The 13,442-nt window shown below is 36.1% G+C and overlaps 1 protein-coding gene across 5 annotated transcripts; it reads right to left on the bottom strand.

Moving 5' to 3' along the window:
- Positions 1-4,929: 4,929 nt before the first annotated feature.
- On the bottom strand, positions 4,930-10,287 carry LOC131249867 (uncharacterized). 5 transcript variants are annotated; one of them, XR_009172881.1, is made up of 5 exons: positions 9,911-10,287; positions 9,482-9,757; positions 7,681-7,869; positions 6,214-6,369; positions 4,930-5,057 (listed from the first exon to the last, which is right to left on the bottom strand). XR_009172881.1 is itself a non-coding variant. In XM_058250612.1 (4 exons), the coding sequence occupies exons 2-4, from the start codon at positions 9,590-9,592 to the stop codon at positions 5,001-5,003; spliced, it is 318 nt and encodes a 105-aa protein (XP_058106595.1). In that variant the 5' UTR covers positions 9,593-9,757; positions 9,911-10,287; the 3' UTR covers positions 4,955-5,000. The 5 variants fall into 5 exon arrangements, 1 of the variants encoding a protein (XP_058106595.1); XR_009172882.1 differs by lacking the exon at positions 4,930-5,057 and adding an exon at positions 6,064-6,109 and having other exon boundaries at positions 6,321-6,369; XR_009172880.1 differs by lacking the exon at positions 6,214-6,369 and having other exon boundaries at positions 4,955-5,057.
- Between the last annotated feature and the right edge of the window lie 3,155 nt (positions 10,288-13,442).

Raw genomic sequence — 13,442 nt, 5'->3', positions numbered from 1 at the left:
ATCAATCGTATCACATTCTCAAGTGAATGCATACCTCATCACACTATCACACTACCATACTACATCCTTAAATACAACTCCATCATGTTGTCCATCAACTGTATCACATCTCAAGTGGAGACATCACACTCACACAACCACTTATCATATCCTCAAGTGTAACCTCATCCCATAGTCCTTCAATTTCTTTTATTCTTAATTGTAACTTCATCACATAGTCGCACTATAATATCATATCCTCGAGTGTAACCTCATCACATAGTCCATCAATTATATCATATTTTCAAGTGTAACATGATCATACTGTCACACAACTTTGGATTATCCAACGTCATAACATAGTCCATCAACCATATCACATTCCCAAGTGGAGATCATTTATCACACTACATAATCATATTATATTCTCAAGCACAAATAGTCCATCAACCGTATCACATTCTTCAATCTGGAACCACTTCACACTGTTATATAATCATATCATATGCATATGTGCAACCTAATCACATGGTATATCAACTATATCATATTCTCAAATGTAACCACATCATGCTATCACACAACCATATCATATCCTCTAGTGCAACCTCATCACATAGTACGATAACCATATCACATTCTCAAGTGGAACCATATCACACTATCACACAACCATATCATATCCTCAAGCACAACCTCATCATATAATCTATCAACCATATCATATTCTCAAGTAGAACTACTTCACATTATCACACAACTACATCATATCCTTAAAGGTAACCTCATCACTTAGTCCATCAACTGTATCATATTCTCAAGTGTAACCCCATTATACTGGGACAATATTATATCAACGCCTTAAGTATAATCTCATCACATAGTCCATCAACCGTATCACTTCCACAGATGCATGTACCTATTCTGATATAGATTGTACTCTCTTACATGGTGTCTGCCACTTCTTTCATTTATATTTGAAAAATTTTCAACCCTATAAAAAAACACAAAAAAATTATTTATCTTACCTGCATTGGGACGCCTTCTAATAATCCAAGTCATTCCATTGTACAAACATGTTAAATCGTACTTTTTTTTTTGTAAAGTGGGAGTACACCATCTATAAAAATCCAAACATGTTAACTAAAAAATGTACAAATATTCAGGTGGGCATTACAAATAAAAAGTTCCTCACCTATCATATAGCCCAGACACAGGCATATAAGAAATGACCCATTGCATCAAGTAGATATGCTTCCCAATAAAAGAGCTACCTAACAAGTTCTGTTGGGTTTGATCATGAGGTATGTGTTATATCCAAACCGTCCATCCATTTGGCGAGCTCGTCTTCAGGCTTAAGATGAAAAGTAAGACAGATCTAACTATCAAGTGGATCACACTGCAAAAAGCAGTGGGGGATTAAACGTCTACCATTGAAACCCTTTTTAGGGTCACAGAAGTTTTAGATCAATGTGAAATTTGTTTTTCCTCTTCATTCAGGTCTTTGTGACCTTATGAATAGATTGGATGGAGAGTGATGAGGTTACACTTGAGAATGAAAGAAATAGAAGGACTATGTGATGAGGTTACACTTGAGGATATGATATGTGGTTGTGTGAGTGTGATGTGTCCACTTAGGAATGTGATATGGTTGATGGACAATGTGATGGAGTTGCACTTGAGAATGTGGTATGGTAGTGTGATAGTGTGATGAGGTATATATCCACTTGAGAATGTGATACGATTGATGGACAGCGTGATGAGTTTGCACTTGAGGATATGATATGGTTGTATGATAATGTGATGTGGTTACACTTGATGATATGATATGGTTGATGGACTATGTGATTAGGTTGCACGTGAGCACATGATATGGTTAAGACGATAGTGTGATGTGATTCCACTTGGGATTATGATACAGTTAATGGACTATATGATGAGTTTGCACTTGAGGATGCATATGATATAGTTGTGCGATAGTGTGATGTGGTTCCGCTTGAGAATGTGAAACACTTTATGGACTGTGTGATGAGGTTGCACTTGAAGATATGATATGGTTGTGTGCCAGTATGGTGTGGTAGATCACTTGAAAATGTGATACAGTTGATCGACTATATGATGAGGTTGCATTTGAGGATATGATATGGTTGTGTGAGTGTGGAGTAATTTCACTGTGGTTACTAAACAATAAAGTTCATTCCATAATTTTTCAAAAACTTGTACCTTATTGTGGTTACTTGCATCTTCAACTACCAGGATGGACCCGACTATTTAGCTTAGCATCTTCAACTACCAGGATGGACTAGACTATTTAGCTTACCATTTTGCTAAGAACCATTCCATACTAGCATCTTAACAAACATTAGCCTCAACCTTCATCAATTACAATTCAACACCTAAGCTTGGAGATATGATATTCATTATACAAGTATGTTGTGTTTGTAAATCATCAAAAGTAAGCACCGACTCAATTAAAGAGCCTCAAGAGGCTTCAACAATCTCCAAACTTGTCACTTGCATGACTTCAACTTCCTTTATCATTATCACATCTCGAAAGTGAAATTTTAATATGTAAATGGTATTCCATTGCATCCATAAGTGGACTTTCAATATGTAATTTCATCATTTTTCAAAATTACTGTACATGAATTCTTGAAGACTCACAAAAAAGAAACATGCCTCATCTATCGTATAATGCACTTAAACAACACAAAATGTACATCAATTCAAGTGGGCCAAAAAAAGAAAAAGAACTACGGTCTTTGTTACATCTCAAAATTACCTTACTAGACTTTCTGATCTTTATTACATCTAAAAAATATATCCTCCTAATAACTATGGTCTAAAGAGATTGAGACTTCTTAAGATCCGTCAGCAACAAGTATTCCATGTTGCAGCTTTCCTTTAACAATTTCATGCTTTTGGTAGGAATTATGGAGCTGCATCCAGGAGGGATCAATAGCATCCCAAGTAAACCACGCATAGAAATTGGTATGCCTCTTCTCTTTGGTGAATAAAATTCAGTAAGACCCAGGATAATTTTAATATTTGTGATTTTAAAGGAGAAAAAAAAGATATGGGTTCAGTAAGGATTCCTTCATTGAAATTCTGTTTTCTGTATAAGATGACTTCATTAATTATATGGCGATTAATTATCTTTGATTCCTAGCGTAATAGTTAGTATGACTTTAAGTTCCTTACAAGGAAATCCTATTGATTAGCTTGCAAAATCCTATTGATTTTCACACCAATACTCCCTGGTCAGTCACTAATCTTTGTTTGAATTTCTTTTCCTTTATTTATTTACATCACCATCATCATCATCCTAGCCTCATCCCACCACAGAAATAACAGGAAAATAGATGAAATACCCCAAGCTTATGAACTCCGTAATGTTGACATCAGGTGCAAGAACAAGCTATCATGAGGTGGGTCCAATTGCACAGTTGCTCTAGCCTAAAATCAGGCTGGTCAGCTCATCACTTAAAAACACCGCACATTTTATATCTACACTGGCGTTTTGTTGGGGCCGCCAGTGAGAGTGCGCTCAAGTGCAACGTAATCATATAATCCATCAACCATATCATATCCTCAAGTGTAACCATATCACATTGTCATACAATCATATCATATCCTCAGATGCAAACTCATCACGTTGTCCATCAATGATATCACATTCTCAAGTGGATATATACCTCATCACACTATCATACTACCATACCACATCCTTAAGTATGACTCTATCGTGTTGTCCATCAACCGTATCACATTCTCACAGCAAAGCCAGAAAGTTGATTTTAGCTCAATCGGTGAGTTTTAAACCAATTGCAAACTTTCTTCATGAACATTGAACTCTACAAGACATTATTTCAAAGGGAAACAACAATAGCAAGAAGGACTATACCTCTACAAATTTCAATTTGAAATCGAGGCTTCCGAAATGTTGCGCAGGCTCATACTCATCTCGAAGGTATTCCAATATCTGGGCATAGTTTGCATCGTGCCAAGCAATTTCAGATTTGAACGATGAGAGTGACAAGCATGAGATGCATTCAATTATGTGCTAGCTTATAATTCTAATTCGATATTTTTGGAAGTCAATTCAGAAAACTGGTATTTTGATTTTGCAGTCCAAGTGAACTGTCAGAAGAAATTTGCTAGGTTGGTAATGTAATAGGTCAATTTTGGACTCAAGAGGCTAGGCCAATTGAAAGGACTTGGTTGAGCTGCAAGTAGATCAATGAGTTCTCAAGATTTTATATTACTTTGAGCATACACTTCTTGCAAAAAGAAATTATGTTAAGGACTCTCACTCTACACCAATTTACTCTAATAATCGTCCAAAAAAGAAAATTAATATAAATGGCCATCTTTTCATCAATGTGTGTGCGGCCATCATTCCACTGTAGATCAATTGTACCTCTAATTTATAATACAATGAAGGCTTGAAATTTTGAGACACTTTTTATAACCTCCAGTGGTTGATCAGAAGTAACAGGAATGACATTTTTTTCTTTTTAATAACCTACAAAAGAAAAGAGAAGAAGCCTATATGCATCATACCATCATAGACCAGCAGTCCATGTCTGGTATGAGCATCTTCAAGTAATTCCAAGAGTTAAATCCTTCTATAGTTGCATTCCTAGAGAAAATAACTGAAGCAAAAATTGTGAAAGCTCACCACTTCATTGCACATTCTCTAAAAACAGTAATATGATAGAAAAGCCCACAATTAATTAAAAACCAAGACAAAGTTCTCCATATGACCAGGCCTGGAGCATCCAATACCACAATGGTTGAAATTCTTAGAAAAAAGAAAATTGTAGCAGCATCACAACTTCGAATGGGAAAGGAAGCAGGAGTGGCATCTTGAGCAGAAAGTTCCTATAGCTAAGCTCATATCACTTCACAGGTTGTGTTTAAGACTAAAAAGTGGGCATAGAATCCCTAAAAATTCATCAATTAGCACCCACATTCGGTTTATACCATTGAAAACTAACCTTCCACTTTAATCTTGCCAACTACTTTCTTTGCCGCTCTATATATTCACTCATATCCAATCGTATCATGGCTGCCTCCTACAACAATGTCAGCAAAAAAATGAAATTAGCTAGTTGCCACTTCATGCATTGCCTGAACAGCTCTAATTTCTTGCCAATATTCATTTGGCGACTTTGAAAGTAGAAAATATTAAAAGTTACTAAATAGATAAAAAGTAGCGACATGCCAACTAATATGTGGATAGGGCTAAAGGAGGCTTGATGTCAAGTGGCATTGGTTTGCTGGATGTCAAACTTTTGTCCCCAGTCCACATAAAAGTGCTAATCTCAGGTGGCACTGGTTTGCTGGTTGTCAAACTTTTGCCAACCAACCATGATAATTGTCAGAAAGCTAACATCAAATAGATGGGACAAGGTTATGGTGATGATGATCATGATGCAACCAAATGTACCTTTGGCCATTTGATGCAACCAAACGCTATAACGGAGACTTTTACCAGCAAAAAATAAATAAATAAAAAAGAAATAAGATCAGCAAAAAACAGGCAATTACTACAATTTTAATCTTTTTGTTGTTGCATACCACCCAAGCTTTGAAGATCATCAATGTCTCTTCGAACCATGTCCTCTCTAAAAACTGCCTACAACAGCAAACCAACAAATGAATCATTTTTTGTTACTTAGTGAAATTACGGACCAAGAATCAAGATCAAATAAACACCTGCTGCTCTGTTCTACTAAGAGTCTGCCTCAGTTATTCAAGTGCTTGAACAAGGGTAGCTTCTCGCTCCCCAGCTTCTCTCAAGTTTAGTTTTGGCTTCATTGTTCGCTCGTGCCTCTCTCATATGATTTCTTCCTGAACAAATTCCATTCCCAATTGTATTTTTGAAGCTGAGAAATGGACCTGGGGAGCATGGAATTTGATGGAAACTGAAGAACATTTTCTAAAAGCTCTGCGTAGCCCGTTATAAACTCTGATGCTAGTATGTTCCTAGCAAGTAACTTTCCAGAGTAAGCAACAACATGAGCAAATTTAGACAGCTTCATGTCCGATACTAAAATCCTATAATCTACACTATCATCTCAGGTTCACGTGCTTGAAAAATCAAACCATGGACTCTGTTAACAACCTGTATTAAGACGGGTTTTTTAATAAATATAAATAAAAAATTGCGAACTTCAGTCATGTAAATGTAAAGGAAACAAGGATGAGTTTAAATGGCACTAAACTCACATATCTTTTTATGCTAGCCAAGTCAGGAGCAATGATGGGTACTTCAAAGGAACCATAAAGAACAATGTCAGCCATTAATAACACACTATTAACATCAACATCCAGACCATGGTGGCTTACAGAACCATCAGGAAAGCCCAGATGTGAAGCAATTTCCTGCACAAAAAATGTAATGAAGCAATTTATCTTCTCATATCTAAGAACATCAATAAACTTATATAGACTGCAGGACCATCACCGTCCAACATCAATGCTACAGATAACAAATACCAAACTACCGCAGTCCCCTCAAAATCTAAGTATATTGTGCACACCCTCGGTCAAGGATCTCATAATTCATCATCTAATAAAGTGATTTTAAAAATGAGGAATACTGATTCTGAATGCACATTTGTAGACCTACATGACTAGACAACAGACAAATAAATAGAATTATTATCGCTTAAATAAACCATAGGAACAAATATTATCCTGATACAAAACTTTTGTCACTACTAGGCGTTCAATCCACATTGTTTCATGTGGTGTAATACCCCACATGAGTTTTGGGTATAGCATTTGACGAGCAGCAATTGACACAGCTAATATAGCATTTGCACCAAGTTCCCCCTGCATGTTGAAATGTTGCAGTCCAGATATTATAAATGATAAAGTGGGTATGTAATGATTTTCAATTTACCAAAAAAGAAAAGAAGATTTTCTCTGCATTGGTATATCTATATCATCAAATAGATCAAGTGGACTGAAGCATATTGAGAGAAGATACACAGACCCAAAAGATTTACAATCTGCCTCCATACAATTTTCACAGTATCCAACTGATTCCATATCAATTAAGTAAAAGACTTCCCATCTCTGATATCCTCCACATCAAACTTCCATAACAAAAGCAGCATTTTCTTCTAAATAATCGCAATTTTGAACTATTTTCTTTTTAGAAAACTTCCAAAATTGTGACTAAGCATAAAAGTGCCCCTTTCATGCACAAATTGATGTGGAGGGTATGGGACCTGGCAAACTCTGGATTAGGATACCCTAACCACTCACACAAAGCATTAGGAATTCAAGAAGCAGCTACAAAAATAATAATAATTAAAAAAAAAATTGTAAAAGGAAAAAAAAAAAAACAATATTCTTTTCTGGTTAGGATTGAAAAGGAAATTATTCAAGTTCCTTGAACTCGAGTTGATTAAAAGCAGCTACAAAAATCCAATCTTTCCATTAAAGAAAGGAACTCTCCAAATCTACTCTGAAAGAAGTAAAGGATGGAATAAAAAAAGCACCTTTTCAATGTTAATGCATTAACATTAAAGTGATCAAATGCAAGTCCATAGTTCACAACAACACAAAAAAGGAGGAGATGGAGCCTTCTCATTTACCACAGTCCACAGTTCACAACCACTTTCCGAATAAGATAAATAGATTAATGCATTAACATTAAAGTGATCAAATATACAGAGAGAGTACCTATTTGAAAAGGAGATGGAGCCTTCTCATTTACCATACCATCATTTGAGCTTCATAACACAGCTTCTCCAGTGAATATAACTCAATTTCCTTTTCAAGGTGAGCTATGTCCAGTTCTAGTTGTGGATAGCCCCCTTGCCCCTGCATGACTTTAAGGGTTGACAATGTTTCCTTGCACATAGATAAGTCCTGCAATTGATTTCACACAGTAAATAAACACTACCGAAAGAAACTCCACAATGATGAGATCCACTTTATGCAAACCATAGATTGAGCTAAAATCAACTTTCTAGCTTTTCAAGGTGAGCTATTGTTGTTTCCTTTTGAAATAATGTCACAGTGAAAAACCACATATCTCTTGTGTGAGTGTGATGTGTCCACTTGAGAATGTGATACAGTTGTACTTAAGGATGTGGTATGGTTGTGTGATAGTGTGATGAGGTATATATCCACTTGAGAATGTGATACGATTGATGAACAGCGTGATGAGTTTGCACCTAAGGATATGATATGGTCTTATAATAATGTGATGTGGTTACACTTGAGGATATGATTTGGTTGATGGACTATGTGATTATGTTGCACTTGAGCGCATGACATGGTTGAAACGATAGTGTGATGTGATTTCACTTGAGAATATGATACAGTTGATGGACTATAGGATGAGATTGCACTTGAGGATGCATATGATATGGTTGTGTGATAGCGTGATGTGGTTCCGCTTGAGAATGTGAAACACTTTATGGACTGTGTGATGAGGTTGCACTTGAGGATATGATATAGTTGTTTAATAGTTGGTGTGGTGAATCCACTTGAGAATGTGATACGATTGATAGACTATATGATGAGGTTACACTTGAGGAGATGATATGGTTGTGTGAGTGTGAAGTGATTTCACTTAGAAATATGATATGATTGTTTATTTTGGCGAAGATTATAGTTTATTTTTCTATTTCCAGTTTTCAATCTTCATTCATTTAAAACCCTCAAAAGAAATAGCAAAAAAAAAAAAAACTTAGGTGATAAAGCAAAAGTAATAGTTACCTAGATAGATTTAAGTCACAAAATTTAGTTAAATAGAGGTCATATCAGTCGGTGAATAAAAGGTCATGTTTGGATGTTGAATTGGATTATGTATGATACTGTACATCCCAAAAAAGCACCAGCCCCGACCCGTCGAATACTAATTAAGTCAGGATGTATCAAACCTAACAATCAAGATGACTAAAATTGCAATTCAACACCTAAGCTTGGAGATATGATATTCGTTATACAAGTATGTTGTGTTTGTAAATCATCAAAAGTAAGCAACGACTCAATTGAAGAGCCTCCAACAATCTCCAAACTTGTCACTTGCATGACTTCAACTTTCTTGATCGTTATCACATCTCAAAAGTGAAATTTTAATATGTAAATGGCATTCCGTTACACTACAAGAAAATTGACCTTTATAAAGGCCCAAAAAACTACCGGTATAAGTGGCATTGGTAAAGCCTTTACTAGCGGTCAGGGACCTTTACCCGCGGTTGTGCTAAATGCCCCTATATCGTCAGTTATTCAGGAAAATGATCAAAGGCTACGGGTTAAATCCGTAGCTATAAAGAAAAAAATCCTTCTAAAAAAAATAAAAATAAAATAAACAAATGCAAGACAAACATGCCTCTTTTATCTACTTCAGTGTGCAAAAACGGTCTTATTTCTTGCAATCTGAAATGCTACACAAACATAAGTTGCAATTTGAAAAGAAGCATGCACATGAATCCTCAATCTTGCAGAATTCATACCAGCTGAAGTGATCAACCTTGAACTTCCACTCCCCTTTGACTGGGTCATAAGAAATAAACCGGGCGCCCTGATCTTGAGTTTTCTTCATCAGCATCTCCTTGTACTTTTCAACCTTGGGCCCTTCCATGTACTTCTCTCCTGTCTTCTTATTGATGCATTTTATATTGAGGAGTGTTGCTGTATCTTAGAAGATTGCTGCTGGTTTTGGTCAGAATATCTTGTCACTTGAGCTACATTCTTCAATATCGCCACAGGACTGATGCCTTTGAGAAACCATAACCAAGGAAGATTGCTATAGCCAAACATACAGAAACTGTTAGCTTGAGGGACTAGTTTACTGAATTACATGTTTTTCTGTTTTAGGAACATACAATGAAATTGTTGAGCAGGATGGAATTCAAACAGTCAACCTCTCCTGTAAGGCAGGGACCTACTACCAGCATACCTTCTGATGGTGGGAGTCAGACACGTCATGCGAGGCTAACATTCTCTCAAACCTTCTGTTCCTTGTTACATAACATACAAAAACAAGTTGTATGGTGAAAATTAACCGAAGTGAAATTCACATGAATCCATCAAAACAATGGAAAAAATCTATTTTTTCTAGATGAAATGAGATGGATCAAAGCAAAACAAGCAGATGAAATAACAGATCAGGAAAATCAAATACAGAGCAGATTTTTTTTTTTTTTTTTTAAGAACTTAACTGTCGGAGACGAATGAATTCTTTTGATCTGTCGATCACCACAGATTCTTATTGGTGCTTTTACTAGTCTCTTGAAAGCATCACTACACAGAATTTTAGATAAATAAAAAGAAAGAAAGAAAGACAAGAGGCTTCTTAAAATCAGCTCGATTCGAGTGCATCCCACCAATAAACAACATTTTAAATGTGTCCAATTAAACTATATAAAAAAAAAATGTCGTGTACATTTCCAGCTTTCCTGTAAGTAACGTCGGTGAGTTACCATGCAAACTTTGCACTTGGAGGCTTACCAATCTTACATTAGCTTAGGGTCTAACCATGGTCTAAAACATGACTCAACTACTGCTGAATATGACCAGGAAAGAAGGCTCAGTTATTGTTGACTCTATGATGCCAATGCGGTAGTAATGTATATAGTTAGATGGGGACACTCTTTTTGTTAAAATCTGGTAGATCAGGCCATTCATCAAGTTGTTTTTATTGGTGCTAATACTCAAAATATTTAAAATAGTTGTATGAGTGTTTTCAACCATTGATCTTTTATTTAACAGTTAAATTATTTTTATCATACTTAATGGTAATTTCAACAATTAAGATCTTATGATCCATTACTTAACTTACATGAGAATTAGATTAAGGAAGAATTAGTGTTCATTAGAGGGGTGTGGTAGATATAGGTAGACGGTTATGCAGAATTATAGACTTCAAAAGTTTAAATGCTACTGCTTTTCAAAAGATTCTAATATACGCTGTGAACATGGCTTAGACCAAAAGGTACTTGTATGTGAATAATAGGCAATTAGAAAAATAAAAAATAAAAAATCAAGTGGTGTGGATTCAACATACATGTTTATTACCCTGATTTTTTATGTTTACATTGAGCATTAATTATTAAATAATGCATATGATTACATGTCCATCCAAATGGTGGTAAGTGGTCACCAGGCCCACATAATAGGAAACAGGATCCTCATTTTGTCCAAACCTCGATTCTTGGTGTGGAAATGCTAATTTACTGTAATAAAAGGGAATATTTGTAAACATCTCCCATGGTTTGAAAATTTTCAAGTACCTCTTCTCTACTAGAGATGTTAGATGAATGCAGCCCAAATGACAAAAATAGCAGTAGATAATTGTATGATGCCTGGCCAAAAGTGTTGCAATTTAATGCAATACCTCAATTCGAGTAAGCATCCCATTCACTAGATAATTGTATAGAAATAACCCAATGGTGCAGAAGTCAGGCCGTTCATCTCGTTAGGTGAGCCACACATGTACGATGGCAACAAGTTATTTTAAAAAGAATTTTCCCACTGTTCACATCAATGAAGTACCCTAATGGTCTACAGAGAGTTATATTTTTTCTCCTAGGTCATCTCAATGGTGGGGCCTACCTCATTCACAACTCAGATGTACCGCATACGCACATTCTTTGGCATATGCCACTATGCATGTGGGCTTTAGCAGAACTATAAATGGTCGTGACAACAGTATCCCCATCGCAATGTGTTCGAAAAACCACCAAAGCATACACAAAGGCTGTGCTTGGATGCATGAGCAAATTGAATTCTGAACAGTTTGTTAAATGAGGAAATAACATAAATGAATGATGTTTCCTAGTATTCATAACAGGAAGTAGCCCTCAATTCGTAGTTGCATTTCCTTTCACATCCCACATCAAATTACTAATTGAAATCTCGAGCAATGATCCCCAAATATAAATGCTAGAGAAGTTCATGATTTGAACTTTTTTTTAACCCACTTTATTAGACTAACAATTGCAATTCAAAACGATAGTGCATCCAAACAAACCCAATAACTTCTAAATATGAACAATGTAATATCATCTAAGTAGGTGGATATAGCATTTGCTTGTGTTTTCACAATCCAAAGGAGAATGAGCATACATACAGAGTTCTGCTAGAACGATCACAATATTCGAGTGAAATTAACTATCCACGTAGTGATACAAATTTGAAACTTACACGAGATGTAGACGAGAGCTGTCCCCCATCCATGCCTCGACCTTAACCCTCGCTGATGGGTGATCCGAACCCAATTGAGAAATCGAAGGTGATGCAAGTCATTTGGTTGCCGTTCCCGCCCAACAACTTCATCTTAAGTGTGTACTTGCCCTGTACACAGTATCATGGAAAAGGAAGACAACATGACTTATTCCAAAAAACAAGGTCAGTACATCATTAGTGCTTCTCTAATGATGCAAAGAAAAAAGATAAGCAATGACAGCGTGTTTTGCTATGTTGGAGGATAGAGAAATTACAGGAACCCCAGACTCAGGATAGGCATAGTATCCTCAGTTTGAACAAGAGAGGCCTGTGGCTCAGTGATCTAGAACATTTGGTTTAACAGGCCCCACAAGACCCCAGATTGGAAGATTGTATCCGATTTCTTTTTCCTCTCACTGAACGTGGACAGTTGCTATATATTTTATTATTTCATCACAGACCTGCAGTGGCCCTATTTGCAGGGGACTAATCAAATGTTATCTTATCTGGGAGATCATTAATAGAATATATCCAAACTAAGACCTCTTAAAACCCAATCGCAAGTAGGAAGATTATATTTAAAAAATAGAAATAAAAAAAATGCAGTTAAAGAGACAATGTTCCTGTCAGGCATAATGTCGAATAGCTTGCGGGCATGTGCCAAATCCTCACACCTTATATACATATTTATTAACCCATGTCCAAACATGCAATCTGGAGGTTTTAGATTTGAAAAACAAGAGATTGAATGGCTCACTATCCCTCCAATGTAAAAGCACATGGATCTTACTGATAGATGTAGAGTTGAGTCTTTTCCGCAATTTACAAGAGCGATTCACCCAATCTCTGCATATCACTCGAATAGCTTCAAGAAAGAAGAGAAAAAAAAAAAGATCAAAACCTAAATCCTTGAAAAGAATATCTGAGAGAGATAGATAGGGAGAGTGAGAGTGAGAGGAGACAGAGAGAGAGATAGGAGATAGACTCTCTTCCTTTTCTTCCTTTTCTTTTCCCTCCCTCCCCGTTTTCTTTTTCTGGTATTTTTTTTTTTTCCTTTGTTTTTTTTTATAATGATTTGGCGTCCGGAGCTTTCTTTTATTTTTTTATTTTTTAAGTGAGTGGTGACGTGGACCAATGAGGATTAGGGTAACAGGGAATCCCTGTTTACCTGGTAACAGAGGATCCGGACTCAAGACGAAAAATGAGTTATATGTAAATCTCAATGGACCACAATGTAGGAAACAGTGTTGAATGAGTGTCGACCA

This window comes from Magnolia sinica, chromosome 6 (assembly GCF_029962835.1).
Source record: "Magnolia sinica isolate HGM2019 chromosome 6, MsV1, whole genome shotgun sequence".
NCBI lineage: Eukaryota > Viridiplantae > Streptophyta > Magnoliopsida > Magnoliales > Magnoliaceae > Magnolia > Magnolia sinica.
This window is presented reverse-complemented; position numbering and strand designations above follow the sequence as displayed.